Source organism: Miniopterus natalensis, chromosome 3 (assembly GCF_054644295.1).
Source record: "Miniopterus natalensis isolate mMinNat1 chromosome 3, mMinNat1.hap1, whole genome shotgun sequence".
Classification (NCBI taxonomy): Eukaryota; Metazoa; Chordata; class Mammalia; order Chiroptera; family Miniopteridae; genus Miniopterus; species Miniopterus natalensis.
In genome coordinates this window covers 40,706,677-40,731,054 of record NC_142083.1, presented here as the reverse complement: position 1 = coordinate 40,731,054, position 24,378 = coordinate 40,706,677, and the positions used below count along the sequence as shown (strand labels likewise).

At 39.8% G+C, this 24,378-nt stretch overlaps 2 protein-coding genes across 4 annotated transcripts in view; both read right to left on the bottom strand.

The window, feature by feature from the left end:
* CMYA5 (cardiomyopathy associated 5) overlaps window positions 1-13,428 on the bottom strand; it is an 83,304-nt gene extending 69,876 nt beyond the window's left edge. For both annotated transcript variants that reach the window (XR_015714256.1, XM_087815432.1), the window contains exon 1: window positions 13,280-13,428. Coding sequence is in view for 1 of the 2 variants with exons in the window: in XM_087815432.1 (XP_087671558.1) it covers window positions 13,280-13,428 (149 nt within the window). In the remaining variant the exon portion in view is untranslated. The remainder of the gene's footprint in view (window positions 1-13,279) is intronic.
* A 1,241-nt stretch (window positions 13,429-14,669) lies between these two features.
* TENT2 (terminal nucleotidyltransferase 2) overlaps window positions 14,670-24,378 on the bottom strand; it is a 49,822-nt gene continuing 40,113 nt past the window's right edge. For both annotated transcript variants that reach the window (XM_016210364.2, XM_016210362.2), the window contains exons 13-15: window positions 19,785-19,876; window positions 17,843-17,922; window positions 14,670-16,091 (exon numbers count right to left, since the gene is read on the bottom strand). In XM_016210364.2, coding sequence (XP_016065850.1) covers window positions 16,017-16,091; window positions 17,843-17,922; window positions 19,785-19,876 — 247 coding nt within the window. In that variant the 3' untranslated portion in view covers window positions 14,670-16,016. The remainder of the gene's footprint in view (window positions 16,092-17,842; window positions 17,923-19,784; window positions 19,877-24,378) is intronic.

Sequence of the window (24,378 nt, the reverse complement as noted above, 5' to 3'; positions counted from 1 at the left end):
CTGGAGGTCTTAGTGTTTCTTTGTAACAGACAACTATTCCCCAAGGAGACTAAAAGACAAGCCAAAACCAAAAGCAGAGCCTTCTGGCTTTCTGAAAAGGTGTTATATTGCTTCTCCCTCTTCCAGTCTCTATATTCCAGAGAACAAAGGGAAAGGGGTGGGAAAGCAATACAATCTCACCCCTAGCTGTTGGCTTGACCTGCTTTGACAAGGACGGAGTCCTTCCTGGGCGACAGGATCAAAGAGCTTTCACTCTCTTACACGTGGGGAGGCAATAAGATGTGCAGAGAATTCTGGGCCAGAGGCATTCCTGGTAGGTGCTCTTGGGTGAACTGCTTTAAGGTTTTAGAAACTCACTTGAGTGATTCTGCAATCAGAGTCCTACCCTTTCTCTCGAAATCGGGTCTCCTCCTCTCCACTCATCCTCTGGGCTCTCTGCCTTGACAGATAGCTTTTATTACTTTTTTTTTTTTTTTTTCTGGATACCATCTCAGAGACCAAATTATGCCCAGAAATTTTAGCTAATGTTCTTCTTGGACAGCTTACAAATGTAAATTTAAAATCTTTTTTTTTTTACTAATAGAAAAATTAATTATTTAATAATTTTCAAAAAAGATAAAAACCAATATTCTATCACAACATATTACAAAGATCAAAATGAAGTTGAATAGATCTCCAAAACATTCAGACCTGTCTCCAAACCCTTCTTTTCTAAAACTAGATAAATAGAATCTGTGTCTCCATTTCCAAGTTAGCAGAAGAGAGAATCTGACACCATTGGAGTCTCATTTCTCCCTTGACCAGGGTCACAGTCGCCCACCTTGTGAGCTGCAGCACAACTCTCAAAGGAGAACTCACTTAGGCATACTGACCACAAGGATTAAAAGACAATTTTTTCTGATAATAGCAAACAGATAATAAAGAGATGTCTATAGAGCTTTGAAACCCTGAAGCAGAGACGCCAAGGTGTGTAAGACAGGTCATGTTGAGGCCTACATTAAAGACTTGTTAGTTTTTATCATAAAATGAAAAGTCAATGCTAGAATAAACAGTGATAGTTAGATTCAGCCGCTATTTAATGGGAAAAGCTACTTCATCCTCACATGGTTGTATTTGGTCATTCCTCTGTGTTGTATTTTCAATTAAATCCTTACGGAAATATTAACTAGTTGATTTTTTCCATTGTTTAAATAAAGTATATGTCCACAGGAAAAGCAAAATCTACTGCACCGTGTGTTAAATGTTCTGAGGAGCAGGTAATGACACCTGAGGCAAGTCTAGTCCAGTGCCCCATGCTGTTCCAGTGGACAGCTGACATCCTTTTGGACAGTCCAGCATCTGACCTCTCTTCCCATCTGGTGAACTCCCCAGCTGGTGGGTCCTGCAGGAGGCAGGGCTGACCATGCCACACACCGTCCCAGTGCGGACTTTCACACCGGGTCCAGGCTGACCCGAGGGCTACCGGTGACAGAACAGACGGCGGAGCTCCCCCTCTGGCCGCAGCGAAGGTTGCGATAGTGAGCTCTGGAATGGAGGCGCCAGCAGTGCTAATGGTGACATCCAGTGCTCAATGTAATGGCAACCGTTTCCACACCACAGGACTATTTTTTACAAAACAGCTTTATTGAGATATAACTCACATGCCATACAACTCACCCGTTTAAACTGCACAATTTATTGGCTTTTAGTCTATTCAGAGTTGTGTAACAATCACCACAATCAATTTTAGAACATTTTCATCCCCAAAATAAACCCCACGCCCCTTAAGCGTCAGACAGACCCCAATCCCCCCCATCTCCTTCTCAGCTCTAGGCAACCATTAATCTACTTTCTGTCTCTATAGATTATTAGCCTATTCTGGACATTTCATACAAATGAAAATACACAGTATGTGCCCCTTTGTGTCTGCCTTCTTTCACTTAGCATACTGTTTTCAAGGTTCATCTGGTCGTAGCATGAATCATCCTTCTTTTCTATGGCTGAATAATATTCCATCGTATGAATATACCGTATTTTCTTTACCCATGCATTAGTTGGTGGGCATTTCTACTGTTTACATTTTTGGCTATTATGAATAATGCTTCTATGAACACTTGTGTACAAGTTTTTATGTGGACATATGGGTATACACTTAGGAGTGGAATTGCTGTGTCACAGGGTAATTCTTTTTAACCATTTGAGGTACTATCAGATTGTTTTCCAAAACAGTTGTACAATTTTACATTCTCACCAGCAGTGTATTCTGATTTTTCCATACCTCACCAGCACATATTAATTGCCTTTTTGATTATAGTCACCCTAGCAGGTGTGAGGTGGTATCTTGTTGTGGTTTTGATATGCATTTTCCTGATGGTTAATGATGTTGAGTATCTTTCCATGTGCTCATTGGACGTATGTATATCTTCTTTGGAGAAATATTTATTCAGGCCATTTGCCCATTTTTAAATTGGGTTACTTGTCTCTATAATAGAGTTGCATAGTTCACCACACCAGTTTTGAGGCATGGTTTTAAGGGTTGTTCCTGGCTACCAAAGCCTTCTTTGGCACACTTCGCATGATTTTATGAGCTACCAGTATCCTTTGAATAAAGTCAATTTCTGCTTAAATCAGTCATAATTAGCTTCTATTGCAATTCAGAAGCCTGACTGACAGAGCCTGGAATGCAAGGCAGCACCCCTCACTAGAGAAAATCACTTACATAAGGCTTTACTGGCAAATGGAAACCTGTTCAGTGGCAGTGCTGGGTTTCTGAATTCATGATTCTGAACTTTTAAACCATGCAAACTCAATCCAAGGGAATTTATGGGATTGACAAGTGGAAACTTTGGAAGGTTGAATAGCAAGTAGGAACTGGAGCAGAGAGAAATAGACAGAAAACTAAGAAATGGCTGCCATTTCTTATTATTTACCCCTAAATAAAGTAGGTCATTGATTCTTATAAGTTATTCAGATGATAAGGCCCTGATTTTCTGGTGCCGGCAGTCCTCTCTCTGCCTTGGTCCTGCAGCCATAGAGGTTGTGTAACCCTGTATCTCCCTGCCAGCCGAGGTTGGTATCTAGGATTTTCTTCCAAAGGGTCAAGTATGTAAATGATGTAGGAACCTAATTCTATCAGCCGATTTAACTACATATTTGGTTTTCACATAATTTTAGTTCATATATCAACATTGCTAACTCTGAGTCACGAAAATAAGAATATCACTCCCTCCCAGAGTTATTAGTGATCTGAGGCTGAAGGTTTGGAAAAAGTTGTTCTCTGCAGTTCCCTGGGTCACTCCTCTGAGCAGGACAGACTGAGCACAGAGTAGTGCCAGTCTACCTTTGGTTTCCCCTCACTCCTCTTCTAAGCACCTACTTTCCCCTTTCTGATGCCTTCCTCTTCTAGCAGAGTAGCTTAGGTCCTGTACTTAAAGGGATTTGTTTGCAAGGGAATCCAACCTAGAACAGACACTGACAGGTTAAACTGCAGCAGGCGGTTAAGAGTGAGCAGAGTGGGAACATAGGCCAGGTGTGGAACATCCCCAGGGTAGAAAGCCCTGAGAGCCCAGGAACAGACAATTGTAAGGTAGGACCTCACCCCCACGGTGACTTTTCCTCCCCGAGCATATCACTGGTCATGCGCTTTGGACTCCCTAACCTTTCATATCGCTGGTCATGCGGTTCAGACCCTCCATGACCTTTTCTCCCCTGGCATGTCACTAGTCATGTGGGAGACTCCCGTACAGGAGGAACAAGGGAGCAGGAGAATAACCTTATATGACTCCCATAAGCCCCTGCACGTCCACTCTGTTAAGTGTTAAACCCTCAAGACAATGAGGTTCTGACCCATATCAAATAATCATAGGAACAAAGCCTCAGGTCTGTTGACCACAGAGACAGAGTTTTGGTCAAATTAGAGATGACATCTAGGCCTCAGCTGTATTTCAGCTCCAGGACCAGAAGAGCAGCAAAGCCCGAGAAGTAACACATTGGCTGACGTCAGGACTAATGACCCCCTGTCCTGGCAACCAACCAATCAGTAGAGACAATGACCCTGAAAGGACACACATGGAAAGCTGGTGAATATTCCATTGAGATAGTTCCCCTAAGATCACCCTCTTTAGAGAGGGATAAAAACCCTCAGGATGGAGGACCCAGCGTGCATGAGTATGCTCTCTCTTTCTCTCTTGCTCTCTCTCTCCAGCCGCCCGCCTTCTTCCTTTAGACGTCTCTTTGCTTTTCTTTCTCTTAAGTTCCCAGGGTGCTTCTTTTGCCTCTATAATTGGTTTCCTCAGCCCATGCAGCCCAGCTGGCTCACTTCTTCCACCTCTCACTATGACCTCTGTGACTTTCTAAATAAACTGTATTTGAGTCTTGGCTCTGAATTCTTTCTTAGCCAGAACTCAAGTACCAAGGTCCCATTACCAGTAATACTTGGTACCATTTCACAGCTATCAAACTATTAACGCTCTAAAGGTGTTTGCATTTCTATGTCACTGATCTCTCTATACTGCCTTGCATTTTGCCAAATTCAAAGATCACTTCTCAGTTCTCATTCTCCTGGCCCTCATCTTGGCACCTAAGAACAAGATGATTTGTGAAGAATGTGAGGATATGAGTGGTGCAGATCTGAGAGAAGGAAACCTGAGATCCTGGTATAAAATGTTTTGTGGTGAGACTCAACCACTGTTTCATTCAACAACCATTTCTTAAGCACCTACTGTGTGCCAGACACTGCTCTGGCTCCTGGAGGTACAGCAGAGAAGAGAAGTAAGGCCCCTGCCCTCTGGAGCTTCCTCTCTAGTGGTGACAATAAACAATAAACAATAAACAAAAAGGTATCATTTCAGATAGTAATAGGTACAATGAAGAGCAATGTGAAATAGGGAGAAATGTAATAGTGGGCAGGGTGGTTGAGGAAAACCTACTTTAAAAAGTGACATTGTGCCCGGCTGGGCGTGGCTCAGTGGTTGAGCTTTGACCCAGGATCCAGGCGAGGAACTACTAGGTCCCCCACCTTCTCCATTGGCGCCTTCTCAATCAATAAACCTTCCCTTACTCCAAACTCTCACGTTTTAAGTTTTGGCCTTTTGAAGCATCTTTTTGAAGTAAGGGGCTAACAAACATTGGACTGGTAATAACATTTACTCTGAAACCTGAAGAGCGGGAGAAGAGTTTTAGGGAGAGACAACAGCAAGTGTGAAGACCTGGATGCAGGAGCAGGCTCAGCATGTTGGAGGTTCAGAAAGAACCAAGAATGGCTAGACTGTAGTGAACACAGCAAAATGGTATGAGACGAACTGACAGAGGTGAGCAGGTCAGGTAGGGCCTTGAAAGCTCTAGTAGAGACACAGAGAGGTTAAGTATCTTGCCCCAAGACACACAGTAAGTAGCAGAGCCAGAATGATAATCCAGGCCTTTTCAATCCATTGGGTGTTTTTGCATTGGAGCCTGGTTTATGCTCAAAATGGTGCTGGATGAAGAGGTGATTTCTTGAAGCCCTTCTTAGAGATCCCAAAACTCTGAGACAAAGACCATTATCTCAGTCTTTTCTCGTTCTATGAAAATTTCAAAGTACACCATGCTAAAGCCAATACAAATTCTATCTATTAAATGCAGATCTGAATTTTATAGATATTATGGTAAATACTTATTAAACATTTATCATATGATCCCATAGAGCATGCAGAGAAGTTATTTTGGTGTTGCTATGTTTGACCTTATGAAAATTAATCACACTGGATTGCCTAATGTCTATTTTTAAACATAAGATCTAATCTCCCTATTACACATCAGGAAACTTAATATAGTTAAGTTGCTGGTCAGGATTAGCTACTACATAGATTTTCTGGATCTTCTATGTTTTGCTTTTAAAATTATAAGTAAACAGAAAAAATTATTTTTTTAAAGTAAATTTATATTCAAATAAAAGAGAAATTGGCTAATAAAGACCAGATGTGTATATACTGTGTATATACATATATATTTCTGCCATTAGACTAGCATACTTACTAGACGTATGATATTAGGTAAATTGCTCAATATTGTTAATCCTCCATTTTCCCTTCCATAAAGTGGAGATTGGAACAATGCCTATATCATAGAGCTATTGTGAAAACTACACAAAACAGCAAGTGGCAGTGCTTGGAAATAGAGCAACTATTCCTTGAGTAAGTGTTGGTTTCCCCTCTCTTCTCTGTGTTTCTGTTCACTCATCAGAAATGTAAGCAGGTCAGGGACATGATGCTAACATCCCTGCTAGGACAAGTGTCATCAGCAGCTAGGCTTTCCTGCCAGACTTGGGCCACAGGACAGCGAAACCTTTTGTAGGCAAACAGAGAAGTGCTAGCAAGACAAACCTGGAGACTGACAGGAAACTCCCAGGGGGATGAGCAAGGAGGCTTCAGGGACTGGGATTTGGAGGGCTGGGGTCCTAGTAGACCCGCACCTCAGCTCCCCATGCCCAATTCATTTCACCAGTGCCTTCGTTTCAATTACTAATTACTGATGGTATTATTTGTTTAATGTCTGCCCTCTCCAGAGACCAAACTCTATAAAGATTAGAAACTCTGGCCCTGGCCAGTGTGGTTCAGTTGGTTGGAGTGTTGTCCCATACATGAAAAGGTGGTGGGTTCAGTTCCCAGTCACAGCATATACCCAGGTTTCAGGTTCGATCCCCATTCAGGGCATGCGCTGGAGACAACCAGTTGATGTTTCTCTCTCTCTCTTAAAATCAATCAATCAATAAAACGATTAGAAACTCTATTTTGTTCATTCACTCCACATTTACATTGCTGCACACACAGTAAGACCTCAATAAATATCTGTTGAATGAATTAATCTCTTTTCTTACAGTAGATGCATTTATGAAATTGCAGGTGTCATGAGTTTAGCTAAGCTACTCCATGTATTTCTGCCTCTGTGAGCATTTTGTTTGGCCAAGTGGCCTGCGAGAGTCCTAAATTGACATTATACCCCTCTGCAAATAATGCCCTGGAAAACAGGCAGAGCCACAGGCAAACGTAAGCTCCTAATATGACTTCTCTAACTGTTCTTGCGATCAAGTCTCCCCAACACCACTTTCCACACCTTCCACTCGTATGCCCCTTAGGTAAGACCTCCGTGGAGCTTACCAAAACCTTGCTCATTTTGGTTTAAACTGACCTATCAAGCACTCCATCCATGAACCCTAATGAAGGCATGTGTCCCAGGTCCTGTCAATCTCTCTGCCTGCACTCTGCCTTGGCCTCCCTGAGTGGCTCCCCGAGGTATGCCATATACTTCCTCCAGGACTTTTGAGTAATAAACTTCTCTTCTTCAATTTCTCTTGTGGTCTTTTGTTGAACTGAGGGTCACCATCGGGCACCTTATGCTCCACTTAACAAATATTAATTTAAAAAAATCATAACAGGAGGAAATTAATTTTATTTACAAATGAGCAATTTCAAATACCCTAGTGAAATCAGCCCTTAAGAGGAAATTTGTGGTTTAGATAAATTCCTGGTTAGCATGTGGATTTTTTTTAAAGATAATACCCAAACTAAGAAAACATAATGGCTCCATGGGAGGGCTTTGAGCATTCAGAGTTTGGGAGACTGAACAGCAGCATCGATTAATCTTCCCACATGTGTTGGGCTTTATCAGGTTAGGATGTGGAATTTTGGAACCGAACACACCCCTGCTGCCTAATAGAGGACTTTTCTCTGGGCAACAAGCAAAGCCTATTCTTATTCCCCTATCTATGTTCTGGCTCAAGGGCCCATCTAGGAAGGCTTTCCCACAAGTCACAGAGGTGGGAATGAAGACTGCAGACACCCTAACTGAACAAATCTCTATTTATCACTGTCACCTCCAAGCTACTGTGTTTCCAGAGTCATTGGACATTGTCAATCCCTGGTAAACAAATGGTCAACAACCAAAAAAAAGCCTACCTAATCTAACAAGTTCAACATCCCACCTAAATGTCCTTGCAAGAGTATGGCTGGACCTGACATTCACTTGCTCGTTCATTTGTTCATTTCTTCATCCTTTCACTCGTTCATTCCACAAACACCCTCAGCCCTGGAAACCCTGAGTTATTCTGGATGAGAAAAAGAAAGCTTAGAGCAGCAATCGGCCACACAAGAGCTGGAACCCGGCTCTAAAGAAATATCTAGCCACATGTTGTGCCCAGCTGTAGTACCCCCCTCTACAAAACCTAAATCTCATTTTAAGAAGAATACGTGTCTCTCCCTTATTCCTTTGTTAGTATCCTTAGTGCAGTGCTTATGACATTATGTTGGAGCTAACTGCTCCCCCTCACCTGACTGTGCGCTGCCTGAGAGAAGCAATTGTGTCATCCATCACACTTTATGTCCCTGGTGCCTAGCAGGGGGCCTAGTACATAGAGCTCAATGTCAACGGAAGGTTCTATGGGTTCCAGTGAAGCTAATGAATTTCTAGGAATTATCAGGCCTGCACTGTCCAATACAGTAGCCACTAGCCAGATGTGGCTATTGAGTACCTCAAATGTAGCTAGACGGGGGCAACTGACATGTGCTGCAAATGTAAAACACACATCAAATGTCAAAGACTTAGCACAAAAAATATAAAAAACCCCATGGATCACTTTTATATTGATCACCTGTTGAAACAGTACTTTGGATAGTGGGTTAAATAAAATATTAAAATTAATTTCACCTCTTTTTACTTTTTTAAAAAAATGTGGCTATTAGAAAATCTAAAATTACAAATGTGGCTCACATTTTATTTCTATTGGATAATGTTGGACTAAACCAAAGATTTACTATTTCAGGTACAAAGCACACACAGTTTCTTGTTCCTGATTCTCTAAGTTTTGGTAGAAAGGGGAATTTGGTTATCTTGTCAGAACTGAGTCAAGGCATGCATTAAGTGTAGGTTCAGAATATCCAAGGAATGAATATAAGATATTTTTTGGGCAAAATTTTATCAGTCGATATGCTCTACATTTTAGTAGTTCTGCTGCTTTAAAGAAAAAAATAATTCCAGCTCTTACTGTATTTGCCTATATTGAGCCAAAGTCTTACCAAGGGCATGTAATGCCCATGTAGCCAACACTTAAATAGCCCTTCAGCTTCTGGCTACAAGAGTCTCTGTTTCACCCTCTCCTCCCTCAGCCTCTGGCATCCTAAGCAGCCACCCCTCCCATCTCAGCTCTTTCTACTGACCTCAAATAACACACTTGTCCCAACACCTAGGTAAGCACAGCCGGGGGGTAGGGGGGGACACATATAAATAGATATATGGAAACAGAGTGCTCTGTACCGATAACAAAGACCATTTACAAACTCCCGTCACCTTCCAAAAGGTTTCCTACAATGATTAGTTAAATGTAAATGTCACTAATAATTTAGTTCTATCAGCTTAGACAGACTTCTTTTTTTACAAGCACTGACAAAGCTGCAATTGAAGGTGATTTTTAAGTCTTGTTAATGCTGTGGCAAAAAATCCTCTGTGCTTAAATAGAGAAATGAAAATTGATCAACAGAAAATGATCCAAAACAAAAATACTGAAAAATTTCTAAGTGATCTATGGGAAAGACTGAAAGAGTCAGGCTTCATTGTCTACAGTCAGGAAAAAACCCCTCAAACCAGCAAGTATCTATTTACATCTCTCTCTCCATAAAGATCATGAGTTTGAAACATTTTGCACAGTGTTTGGCACATAGTAGGTATTCAATAAATATTAGTTGGATGAATATAACTGTATAGGCATTCATTATTTAAGGGAATAGTGCAGTCACCATGCTTTGTTTTGTTTTTTAAAATTCTGAGTGGTATGGTAGATAGAACACAGCTTCCTATTTTACTCAGAATAAAACTTGAAGTCCTTACCTTAGCCTACAAAGCCCTACATGATCTGAAACCCAACTACTTCTTCGACTCATCTCCAGCCACTCACCCCCTTATGTACTCTGCTGCAGCAACCTGTCTTCCTTGTGTTCCTCAGACAAGCCACACACATTCCTGCCCCAGTGCCCTTGCACCAGCTCTTCCCTTTGCCTAGAACACTCCTTCAGTCTCTACTCAAATGTCATCTCATCAGAGAGACTTTCCTCACCACCTTATCCAAAACAGCATAACCCTTATTTTGCTGTATTTGTCCTCATATCACTATTGCCACCTGATCCAATGTAAGTATTGGCATATGTACGGATGAGCTTTCTTGCACTAGAAAAGCATTTTTACAATTAAAGGTTTTTCTCCTTGATTCAGCAAGGTGGTTATAGAGAAACTTAATATATATTATTCCTGAAAGGGTAAAAAAGAGACTTGCAAGCAGATTACACTTTGTGCCTTTTGAAGTTTTAAACATAAAATTTATATTTTCTGATAATAAAATGCACTTTCTGTTCATTACAGAAAAACTGAAAAATACAGAGAGAAAAAACTTTAGTCGACTATCATCCCATCACTCAGAGACAACCATTATTAACCTTTTAAATCTTAAGGTTAATAAAGTTTACTGTAGCCTTTATTATGTTATTTATTATGTTCACTTTTATTAACCTTTAACACTTTTTCCCAATACATATTTTTTATAATGAGATCATTCTAATTTATACAATATTTTTTCAAATGCAATATATGCATTTTCCATATTGTTAGAAATCTTCATAAATAGTATTTTAATAATGGCTTAATAGCAAATCAAATAGATGCAATACTCAATCTTTCAAAAAATTGATTAATAATGAATCTAATTACTTAGGCTATTTCCATTTATTTACTTTTATGTGTCTCTGAATTTTAAAAGAATCAGTCTGTAATTCAACTTCTGAGAATGGTTCTGACCATTGAGAATATGCAGAGGCAACTTTTCCATTTGAGAAGGGGAAAAGCTCCCACTAGTATTCAAAGAGATGAAGTCTTTCTTTTTCCTCGAATAACCTTTCAGTGTAGAAATTAGCTGGAGTCATTCAAGTTTCACCCACAGTAAGGAAGGGAGGCCGTGAAAGTCTACGAGTAGCTTGGAGTAAACAGACCCAGGCTCATATCTTGGTTCTTACATTTATTTGCCTTAAACCCTCAGGAAATTATATATATATAAAGCCTTGGTTTCCTCATCTGCAACCGGACAATCACCTCACAGTGTTGCTGAAAGTGTTTAAAATGAGAAAACATTTGTAAACAGCACTGAAACTGGCACAGAGTAAATGGGCCTTCCTGTAATTGTAAAACTTCGATGAGAGAGCAGGGAGGACATCATTTTTATTCCCTATAGAGTATACTCCAAGTTCTCACCTCCAGCCTCAGAAGCAAGAACTTTAGGTTACATTTGTAAACTCACACACAACAAGGCAGTTTGATTTCTGACAACACTCTGAGGTAGGAGAGTTTCAGGGTCTCCCCGTTCTCCCGGGAGTTCCTCCCCACTGACATCTCCCTGCCTCTAGCTACAGCTGCCCTCAGTGTGGTTCAGTCCCTTGACAACATCTCCTTCCTTTCTCTCTCTTACTGACTTTCTGATATGAGCCCTCCCCAAACCCACCTTTCCAACCTGACTGTCAGACTAGCTTTCCAATAACACTAGTCTGGTCTTCTAAATCCTGTTCAGTTTACTGATTTCTTGTTTACCAATGCCATCGAATCCAAAATTTTAAAAAATGTGATGTTTTTCAGGGCCTCCACCACCACCTACCTATTCCCTCGTGCTTGCCTCCACTCTGCTCGTTCTGGTCCTTGCCCTGGTGTCCACCTTACCATCAGTAGTCAGAGCAGCCTAAGTTGACTGCAGATAAATCATATCTTTACCGGAAGATTTTGACCTTTGCCAAAGGGCAACTTCGAATCACTATCAGCTGTTCACATTTTAGAGGAAATGAGTTTTCAGATCTTGGGGGCTGAGGGGGGAGTAAATTATGGGTGGGCGAGGACATGAGGATCTCAGACACCATTAAGGGAGAAAGGTTATAAAATCTGGGGTTGACAGATCTCCCTTCTCAGTCTTCCCTGTCCCTTATCCCATTTCTCTCCTGCTTGTCCTTTCTGCGCCTCCTGCCCATTCTGTGAGGCGCCCAGGTGCCCAGGTCCCGTCCATTTCTCCTCCAGGCAGTCACAGATCTATACACTCTCTTCTGACCTCCCACAGAGCCCATGGTCTGTTCTCCCGCCCTCTCACTTATTAGTACATAGTGCCACCCTCTCCACATTGCTTTCTAACTTTTCCCATAAAGTCCTAGAGGACAGGGACTGTGCCTGCTTCCCACTTGGTAGCTGACGGGTAAATATGGGACCCATCTGACCGTTCACCCTACTCAGCGCCAGTCTACCCGCGGCTTCAGCTTCAGCTCTGCTCACTTTGGTTGGGCAGCACTTTTAACTTTGGATAAGACGGGCATTCTGAAATGCTGTGCATACATCTGTCACCTACAAAGTAGGCCTCTCTACTGATATTAATAGAAAGAGACATCACTGACAGACACAAAAAAACCCATACTCAAAAAACAACAAAACCCATACCCAAAGAGTGCAAGTAAAAGTAGAACCAAATCCAAATAGAGAGGAGATGATTCCTCCTTATTTTAGGGCCTCCATGAAGGGAGGGAAGGGGAAACCCAAGTGGAGGGGAAACCATGTTTTTATACAGTATTACCTAATTGCATTCACTTTCATTGAAACTTTGATATCTGGGTCCACGAAAAAAAACCAGGATTTTCAGAACAAGGGTTGCTGAAATTCATGCTTTTCTCCAAAGAATTCATGGGCCTTTGTAACAATGTAAAGTCCCGTCGTAACAACCCAGCCCAATACTAGCCATGCAAGAGACCTCCAGTCCTTGAAGGTTCCAGAGCAGCCTCTGCTCCGCCCCCCTCCCCCCCCAGCTTGGAATTTTAAGGTTGTTCCTATGCCTTGGGCCAAGTCAGCGTTTCAGCGTATTCTGCAGTTAGGCAGGGTCCGGGGTAAATTCCCAGGAATTAACAAGAGCAGCAAGTCACAAGGAGCTGGCGGGGAGGGGAGGGGAGGGGGTATGGCGAGTGGGGTAGGGGTGGGGCAAGAACTTCGCGGCTGCAGGCGGCCTGTCACTCCAGGCGACAGGAGGTACCTTCACCTGCAAGTTCTTACCGAGGCGGCGCCCCCAGAAAGCACTCAGCTCGACGGGAACGCCTGCGGAGCGGCGCCGCGAAGCGCCCGCCCGCCGCCCGCCGCCCGCCTGCCCGCCTGCCCGCCTGCCCGCCTGCCCGCCTGCCCGCCTGCCCGCCTGCCCGCCGCCCGCCGCCCGCCTGCCCGCCTGCCCGCCTGCCCGCCCGCGCGGGCCTGGGAGAGGCGCGCTCGCTACCTGGCGTCCGGCTCCTCCTCCGACTCCGTGGCCGTCTCGTCCTCCTCGCCCTCAGACTCCTCGTCGGTCTCCAGCTCCCGAGTCGCCTCCTGGTCCCCGTCGGAGCCCAGGGAGCCCTCGGCGGCGTGGCTGCTGTCGCTGCTCGCCATCGCGTCCTTCGGGGCCGGAGCCGGAGCCGGAGCCGCCCGCGCCGCGCCTGCTGTTCCCCCTCTGACCGCGCCTCCGGCCCGGCGGGCGGCTCGGGTTCCTGGCCCGGGGGGCGGGCGAGCCCCGCGACTTTAAATAGAAGGCGTCAAAAAGTTTCGCCACCGAGCTCCTGGGGCCCGGACTCCGCTTCTCCTCTTCCCCGCGCGTCTGCCAACTTCCCCCGCGCCCTCCCCGCCCCGGTTCAGGCGGATGCCGGGCGGGCTGGCTCCTCGGGCGCCGAAGATCACCACCCGCGCAGGGGCGCAGGCCCGGCCCCGCCGCTTTCCTCTCGAGTGCGGTGGGCCCGCTGCTTCGGCCAGGCCACCCTTCATCCCACCCTGTAACTGCCCCCCCCGCGCAGGGACTGACGGCGAGCTCCGCACCCGGCCAAGGGGCTCACTCTCCGGAGCCCCTCACTCCGCTGCGGGAGGTTTAACTGCGATGCCGGGAGAACCGGCCGCAGGAGAGCTGGGGTAGCTAGAGCTGGGGTAGCTAGCCGGCTCAGGTGTTGGGACTAGCAGTGACCCAATGGGAGACTCAGGCTTAAGTTTGATTTTGAATTGGCTGTCATTTAACTTTGATCTATTTTTTCAGCAAAACAGGTGAAAATCAGCAGCAGTAAAAGGAGCTGGGGGGGGGGGGGCAATGGTGGGCTGCCTTTGAAAGACTAGAAATCAGTGGCAGTGAAGGAATCCATACGATAATAAATTTGGGGGGGAGGGGGCGCTTTATTTGGAAATGTCATAATACCGTAGAGGCAGAATGCCCTAGGTACTTACCCATCCGTGAGAGCTGCACAGATTACTATAGAGTACTATAACTACTGTTTACGATTATCCGGAGTCACCAATAGGATATTAATTATACTCAAAACATTGTGATAAAGAAGAGTTGCCCAGTGTATAATACATTTTAGGAAAATTTCCAAGAAAAGAAACATATAAAGCTTAATTACTTCAAAAATGTTAAAACATCAGTAATTTAAAAATTCAAGTATGTGGAAAGCTTCATTCCCAATAATGCCAGAGAAATAGGGTGCAGATATGGCTGGATGGCTTAACAGCAGAAGAACCTGAGTCCAAGACTCCGTATAATCTAAATCAAGCACAATAATTGGATTCAGTTCAGTTCCAGATGATAACTACAGCCTTAATCTCATCTCAAAGTAAAGACTTTCCCAAACACACAAAAAAACACATAACAATTTCCATATATAAACTTTATTCCATTTGACATAATACAAAACTTTAAACTTAAAGAAAATGAAAATAGGCACCTTTTACAAGTCAAAAGAAAAGCAAGTTTTAGCATTTGGATTGGTCTGCAAAACACACACACAAAAAACCCAAATACATTAGAGGTACATAGTGTGCTACAGCAGGTCTAAAAGAAGTTGTACAGAGTCCTTTTGAAAAAGTTAAAACTGTTTCCAAGGTTACTTTTCATATTTAAATGTACAGGCATTGACCAATTTACAAATATTTACACAACCCCAAACAACCTTAATAAACACTCGCTTTTTCAGCAGCCACTACTTCATGTGGAAAAGAAACACTAAAAAAGGTATCTTTACAAGCATGAGCTTTTATTTATAATTCTTATGTCTTACCCTAAAACACTGTATAGAGGCTTACTGCCTAAAAATTCCAGTTTAGATTACAATCCTATAATTGCACACAGAAAAAATGTGATACCATCAATAGGTTATAATCTCAACTTTGACCTTTCAGTTTCTGTTGCTTCATGTCACAGGGAAAATAAAAGCACGAAATGGGAAGAAAAGCTAATGTGCATAGTGCACTAAGCTACCATAAAGCACAGGGTAAGACTTGATCTTTTCAAAATGTCTACACTGAATTTTTTAAAACAATTCACTAACTGCTGTTCAATACAGAGTTAGTGCTCATGGTACTACAGTGCAAAATGTATGGTTACAAAAAATTTAAAGCAATCTCAAGAGTACATCAAAAGCATCTGAGGTACTAATGAAATACTAATACAGACACACCCCAAACCTCTATCCCGGTGAGTCAAGTGAAGACTTAAGGCAATTGTCCAGTATTTCATGCGTCTGCAGTGATTTCATTGAAATAAAGGATTTCATTTTGCTTCAAGTAACTGAGTAACTGACTTCAATCTTCACTTTACTGGAACAGACAGGCAACAACTATCTATTGCAGATTATACTCTCCAAAATTCCACAAATTTCTTCAGTATTAGCATGTGGTACAATTAATTGAAGTTATATCAAAAACCTTTTATTTGTTCAGATAATTCCCCAAAAAATATTTTATCTGATCACCTGAAAATTCATGCCATAATATTACTAATCACCAATGTAAACATTTTCAAAAATACATCTTTAAATCAAAGGGTTTTATTAGGAAATGTCTTAATAAAATATGCAATCTTTATATAAGTATGTCCTCTTAAAAATAAAACATGAAAACAGGAACAATGAAAAGAAACTACGATGGAGGTAAACAAAATGCATTATGGTGTTATTATTGTTCTTTTATATCTCAAAGATTTGTTAAGAAAGAGAGGCCAGTCATCTTTTCAGGAGAGCAGCTCTTAAAGGTAGTATACTGTTCAAATCTTTTTTGTTTCTCAATCTGTGCCATGACTGTGAGAAAAAGAAAAATCATTCTTAAAACCTAAAAGATATGCAAAACAAAGCCTGAAAGGAAAGTTACTAGAATGTTAATAGTAGTTCTCTCTAGGTAGTAAAATTTTCAGTGATTTTTTTCCTTCTTTGTGTTTTTATCTCCCAAGTTTTTAACACAGTACAAGTATTATTTCTGCCATCAGAAAAGGTTCTTTAAAAACGCTATGCCTGTGTGACTTCAATTAATAAAGAAATGAATGTATAGGTGGTACAAAAAGATACAGTCGACAATACTAACACTTATTCACAGATTTAAATAATTTCATCTAAAACAGCAAGGCACAGGGTAATGAAAACACAACCTTTGGGTTTGAGAGAATAAGGGAAGATTACTTCAATGATCTGATTGACTATTTGGCATCTAGTAAGCTTTTTCAATTAAAAATAGTATTTATGAAGGAGACAGTAAATCTATTAAAAACCACTTTTTATATGCCTCTGGAAAAGACAAATAAGTTGAATTGGTAAGAAAGAAAAGGAACTGATGGAAGCTCACCCATCAACAAGAATAGCAACGTAAGCAACACTGCTTTTGAGTTTTCAATGTAATCTGACAAAAATCTTGAGTATCTGTTTCATCCTGCAAAGTTCCATCCTTTTTAAATTTTCTACTCTGGCTGACAATTGAGAGGAACTAATCTGAAGAACAGCCTATAATATGATACACTTGCATTTCTAATTATCATCAAAATAAAGTCCACTTGCAGTCTTAGTAACGGGAAAGTATGCCTCTAAAATGATCTTCACAGTTTGCTGATCTTCTCTATGAAGCATCTCATCCTGTATGTCTCACAGTACAAATTTCTATCAGTGTGTTTCTACACTGTACTGTGGAATTCACTGAAGACAGAAACCACACCTAGCAAAATACTGATGAATAAATTCATAATGTGGCCTAAAGAGCTAAGGAATAAACTACAGTATACAAATGTACATATGTATATGTATACATATGCATATAAGTGTGTACATTTGTATATATATTACCAAAGTTTATATATAATATATATAATGCATTTATGTACACAAACACTTTTTTTTTTTTTTTTTAACTTCTCAAAACATAAACAAAGATAAAGTGGGATTCAAGTTCCTGTTACAGTGGGGCATGCAAAAGAAAAATCATGCAACTGACATCAGCTTTCTTTTAAGGCTACAATAAGTTCCCCAATATTTTAAGACGCAAAGGAGTCCATCAGGCTTTAGTCACTCATTTTGAGAGTTTAATAGGTCACTATGGAAATGCTTACTTCCTGGAAAGTGAAAGCCATGTGAATGAAAACAGAGCCAGATCTCTCTGAAGGGAAAGTATATTTAAACTCAAGTAAAAAATTCCCTATTGTGCCACATTAATGGTTTCACAACACAAAAATCAGGGATACTCTGTCCTAATACATGTCTATTTCATTCTTTTCTTGACCAGTACATACGGTTCATTTTATTTTTAATTTATCTTTATTGTTGAAAGTATTACAGATGTCCCTTTTTCCCCATTGACCCCTTCTACCCTGCACCCCCACCCCCACCCCAGGCCTTCATCACACTATTGTCTGTGCCCATGGGTTATGCATATATGCATATAAACTCTTTGGTTAATCTCTCCCAACCTCCGGCTTCCCTCTGAGATTAGTCAGTCTGTTCCATGCTTCTACATCACTGCACACTAGGTCCACTAATGTTTTTAAGAGTTACTCTGATACACTGTTTACCTTTAAAAATTGATCCTTTATCATGTCAAACTTCTGCTTTTCATGTACAGCTCTGGCTGTATTTGTTCCATCAAAAGGTTCTGCAATGTTAAATGCACATATAAACAAAAAATTATTAAAATGAGAGCTTCAGTTTTTTTATTTGGTTGAACTATATGAAATTGTCAATATCTGACAGTTTTTGACCTAGAAAATAGCACTTGCATATGATTCAGCCTAATATCTTACTAGATTTATGCATATTGAAAATAGTTTTTTATAGCTATGAACTATCTAATAAGGTAGAAAGAATTCAAATGAGAGGATAACTAAAAATGAAGCCATCAGCATAAGTATGTTAAATCTAAATCATAAAAGTGGTTAAGATTTCTGAAGAATTACAGAGGCTCAAACACCTATCCTTAAAGGAATAAAAATAAGTTAAAGAATTAAAGTTATCAAAATGAATAAAGCACATATCCAAGAGACATGATCAACATCAAATATCACAGAAAGATAATTTTAAATTTAATTTTAATTTAAAAGATGATTGATTTGTCAAGCAGGAAGAAGATCAATACCTTTGAAAGTAAAGGCTTAATGTTGGTGAGGATGGAAGACAGCGCAGAGAGTTATGGTGTGAGTGGATGGTTTAGAAAAAGATTCAGTGAGAACAGTAACTTGCATGAGAAACTTGGCAATGAAAGAAAAAAGAGAACAGGGATAACAAGTACAGGAGACAGGAAGAAAATGAAGTTTTCGAGAATAGAACATTACCTTCCATACCTTCAACCCCACCCCTCACCCTTCACTCGCAAGATAAGAGGGAAGAGCTCCTACAGACAGACAAAAAAATGTCTTATAGAGAGAAAGCAGAGAAACTGCAGTTGGCGGTGAGAAGATAACTGCAGGCAGTGCGAGTAAGACGAAGACGGGACAGTGGAAATAATGCCGACTAGGTGAAACTACCAGAGTTTAAGAAGTTTGACAATGAAAAAGAGAAAAAATACTGAGAAGAGGCAACAGAATCAAGCCAAGAGTATTTTTCAAGGACAAGAATCATGTGTGCCTTACAGCTGAGATCTGGAAAAAGGGGCAAATCTGATGGAGAGATTAACTTTAGATTTGTAATACAACCTATTGCTTAGGAAGGCTATTTATAAAAGTTTATTGTCACAGTACTGGTGTTTTATTTCCCAATAGAATAATGCCATATGCCAAACTATCAGATCACATAATGCACAGCACTTTACAAGTGTTTAATATTCAAAAGGACACAAATAACTAATATACACCCACTGTGTAATTCAGCAAACAAAACATCAAAGCAGATTTAATTTCACATTCACAAACTCTTAAGATGTTGCACATAATCCAAGATTAAAATATCCTAAATTTGATGTTTTCCTTACAAATGCTGAGTCTCAACCCTTTGTTCTTTTTTTTACCTCAAGATTGACAAAAGGCATCATCCTGACACCTATGAGAACAATTTTGCCTTTTGAAGTCAGTTTCTCACTGACTCAAAGAAATAGTCAATTACATGTAAATTAATTTTAGATAACAGAGTATCTCAGCATTAATTTTTAAAGTAAAATCAATTTCTATTCATAAAAATCTAGCTTGCATTAAGAATTAATATTTTAAGTATAAAAGAACCAATTTTATTTCAATATAAGATTGAAGTTTCCGTCAACTACAAGCAAGAGGGATGCATAAAGACTGCTCAAATATTACCAACTGGAAACACTAAATGCCTAAATTCACGTTTGCTATTTCCTACAAATAAAACATTTTAAATTATTTTTAAATATTAAATTAAAATCTTGTAACTTAAAGGTTTGCAAAGCACTTCAGAACATAAATTTATTACTTTATAATAATATAAGCTGAAATTTTTCAAGTAATTCTCTCAGTACCATGATGATAACTGAATGATAGAGAGTAGTTGTGGGAAAGCTACCTTCTACACAGATGTATTTATTTCTCCATTCAATACCATCAGGCCTGGGAATGGCTTTGGCTTCACGAACTGAAATCATTTGACTGTTCCAGCTATAAAAAAAACATTAATCATGTTAACTACTTTAATTTCCCCTTTATTATTTTTATTATATCAGCAGTAAGGCCTACTCTGATTTTCTCGAATACTAAAACTTGCGTCAACCCTCAGCCAACACAATCCCCATTTCCCCTTCTCCACTTCTTTGTTCTCCACAGTACTTCTAGTCTAACAATTTGCTTAGTTATTATTGTTTATAGTGTGTCTCTAAGATGCTAAATTATTTCTGTATTTTTTCACTGTTCAACTAGTTCTTTAGTACAAACTAGGTGCTTAATATTTACTTCTGGAATAAATGAAACAATATAAAAAAGTAAGAAACCCTGGCCAGGTGCCTCAGTTAGTTGGAGCGTGGACCCACACTTCAAAAGATTGCAGGTTCGGTTCCCAGTCAGGGCACATCCTAAGTTGTGGGTTCAATCCCCAATTGGGCATGCAGGAGGCAACTGATGGATGCTTATCTCTCTCTCCTCCTTCCTCTCCCTCTAAAATTAATAAAAACATATTCTTGGGTGAGGATTAAAAAAAAAAAAAAAGACTGCGTTAAGTAAGCAAAAAATATAAAACCTATACTCATTAATACCACACTAAGAATATCTTATTTAAAGAGTTAATCTTGTGTTGTTTTCTGATTTTATTCATAATTTTTGTTCGAGTGCATATCTATCTGCATAATTTAGGAAAAATTTTTGAAATTTTCCAATAGATGCAAGTAAAATAATTTTATCTGCATGTCTGAAGGCAAGTTATCCAGTCTTTAGTATGTACTAACATAACATTGTTTTTTTGTGTTTTTTAATTTTTTTTTAAAATCCTCACCTGAGGATATTTTTTCCATTGCTTTTTCAGAGAGAATGGAAGGGAGGGAGGGAGAGAGAGAAACATCAACGTGAGAGAAACACATCAATTGTTTGCCTCCTGCACGCTTCCCAACCAGGGTCAAGGATCGAGCCTGCAACTGAGGTAGTGCCCTTGGCTGGAACTGAACCCAGGACTCTTTAGTCCTTGGGCCAACACTCTAACCACTGAGCCAAATCAGCTAGGGCCATAACACTGTTGTTTTTAAAAACTTATTTACAATTATTATAGTCTTGTACAAGTACTACTTTCTTTTTTTCAAGGATCATTCTAATACGTGTAACTACTCAGCCAGTATACAAGAGAAAAATTAGTTCGGGGAACAGTGGATTTTTTTTTTTTCAGTCTTATTTAGCTTTGCCACCATTTCAGTAAGAAGAGAAAAGCCCATGGTTTTAAGACCTTCCAAGTCCAACACCTGCTCTACTCTTCCTATATTTATTAGATAGAGAATCCATAAGAATATAATTGTGGGTCCAATATAGCATTTGTTTCTGGAAAATTAATTTCTACATTAAATATTGCATCTTGTGAAGTTTGATGATTGAAAAGAATACCCAAAGTATGGTTTTCTACATTTGCTTATCAAGAGTACAGTTTAGAAGTACAGGGTGGGGCAAAAATAGGTGTACAGCTGTTCATATGAAAAAATAACACAATAATTAATAAATAATAATACAAGAATAAACTCTGTGTTTCATATACGCACAATGGTAAACCTACTCTTGCCCCATCTTATAATTTGCAAGAACAGCTTTAAGTTATTTAAAAATACATATATATCAGAATTTATGCTATTAAAAAATAAGTGGGTTGTCAAAGAGAAATACTTAGTGTTGGTTATAGTAGGATGTTTTAGATCCTTCATGTACAGCAGTATGGATTCAAATCAGAAAAGTATATTGCTCTATTGTTTCAAGTGTATTTCTAAAATTTTCTTAAACATAACAATGTAAAGGGGAGAGTTATACAACCACATGCCTGAACCAAATAAGATTCCAGAATTACACTTTGTGGTACTTCACTTTATACCACTTAAGAGAAATTTCACTAATAAAATAGTTTTTTCCTGAGACTACTTGCTTCTTATGTCAACTTATAGGACAGCTGAATTTGCCATACAATTAAAATTGGTGACAGTATGTTAAAAAGGGGTAGGTTGACTTTCTTCTTTCAGATGAGCTTAGAATGTTGCAATACTGTGTCCTGCTGTTAAATTACAACTTTTATTTCTTTAAATCATAGGAACTCCCCTCACCACTATATTTCTATTAAATCTAATCCTGACTCTATATTACATGCCAGTACTTGGTTCTAAACTGGGTCACAGAAACATGTGACATACCTACATTCACTTTATCGTCACTAACCAGATACCACTTAAGCTTCAACCTATAATCAACCCCAATAATGCAGTTATTTAAATGACTATATCATCAGAAATACTGAAGAACTTCAGAGAGAGAAAAAAAGAATATTTTGAATCACTACCATTTAAATTGATTCAATCTGGTGTACTTTCAAAAAACTTTTAAATATTTCTAAATTAAATATTTCAAATCATAAAACATGATATATAACATATACTATTTCTACTCTTAGAGCTGAATTTAAATGCAGAATTCAAATGGTAATTTAGAAATATTTTCCCTAAATATTTCATTCTTTAATACAAGTCCTAAACTAAGCCTTTTATTATATCATACATCTCTACCATAACTTGCTTGCCATGTGAAAATCTGTTATTGTCACTTATTAATTAAAGTGTAAAATAAGATATAGTCTATAGAAAAGGGATGTTTCATAAAAGAACAATAGAACAGATGTGGAGCATAATTTAACCTAAAATAGATAATATATACTAATCTTTTTTTTTTTTTTAATATATCTTTATTGATTTCAGAGAGAGGAAAGGAGAGGGAGAGAGGGGCAGAAACATCAATGATGAGAGAGTCATTGATCAAGCCCGCAACCTGGGCATGTGCCCTGACCAGGAATTGAACCCTGATTGCCTGGATCCCAGGTTGACGTTCAACCGCTGAGCCACGCCTGGCCGGGCAATATATACTAATCTTTTTAATATAAAACTGAGATTACTGACTCCATGTTAGTAAGATGCTCACTTCTTTTCTTCAGCAGTGATAATGAACTGGTAGTCATCTATTAATTCTCTTGCCATTCTTTCTGTGACATTTTGAGATGATTGATTAAATTGGAAATGTAGTCTTCAGCAACATTACAAAGAAAAATTTAAGTCTAATAAAGTCAAATTATGGGTCTGATACCACAAGGCTGCATATATACTACGACTAGTCAAATTAAGTGAACAAATGTATACAGTTTGTTTTATTATTAAGAGTTGGGAAGCAAACAAAAAGAAAACTGTGTTAGGGATTTGAAACCTCTTAAGCAGAGAGGAAATTTTACTCTAATTCTAGAGTTTTATTTTGACTGGCTCTTCTGCCTAACCCTTTGTAAGTGCTGGTGTTCATCAGAGCCTTGCCTCTTTCATTCTTCTAATGCAAGAACCCATTCCAGGCTTCAATGCTCTATTATTTTACATAAATAATCCTTTCTCCAGCTCTAACCTTGCTACTAGGCCCCAGGCCAATATTTACCATAACTACTGGAAACTGCCACCCAGATGTCCTATAGGCATCCCTGTGCCTACATGTTCAAGACTAAATTTAATACATTCTGTATGGTCAATTATTAAAATCACTCCCTTGCATAGCCCCTCAACTCTCTTACCTGTTCTTGCTGCACTGAAGTTACTGGGATGAAACACAACCATAATTAAATCTTGTCTACTCCAATAGTTTCCCATGCAGCTAAACACGGCTGAAGGAAAACATGCAACCCTGATGCCCTTTAAATTCACGATCACTTTAAATTTATGATGTCTTAGCTCAAAGGACCTTAAATGCTACTATACACCAATCATACTTTATTCCCAGTTTCTCTACTCTTCCTACGTGACAATTCCTATCTTCTCCTCCCTTCTCAAATTTCCTCCCTCATCATTCCAGCTGAAGTCCATGCTTCACTTCACTAAGAAACCCCAAAGCAATGAAAAGATAATCTCTACTAGCCCCCACCAGACTCATCCGTGTCCACACACATATTCTGCTTTTCTCATTATTATTATTGTTTGTGCTCCTATTCCACTTCTGCTCTGGATTCCAACTCTTCTGAATCAAACACGTATGCATACTGCTTAACAATTTACTGTCTTTTTCTGGTATCATCAATTTTGCCATCAAGATGGGTTAGTTCTCATTTCTAAAAACAAAACCAAAAACTCAACCCCACTAATCCTCCAATTTCTACCCCATTTTTCTGCTCCCCTTTACAAGTATGTAAACTCCTCTAGAGTTTATAGACACACACCTACCTGTATCTAACCCTCCTTCTGTTCCCTCTTAAGCCCACGCCAACAAAGCTTTTTATCCCCATTATTCCACAGAAACCGCTCCTGTCAGAGGCCCATGAGTGGTCTCCATGTGGACCAATGCACCAGTGATTAGCTTTTAGCTCCCATTTTGTACTTGAACTATCAAAAACTGTGACACAGATAATCACTCCCTTTTCTTCTAAACATTTTCCCCCCTTGGATTTCAAGACACTACATTCTAAT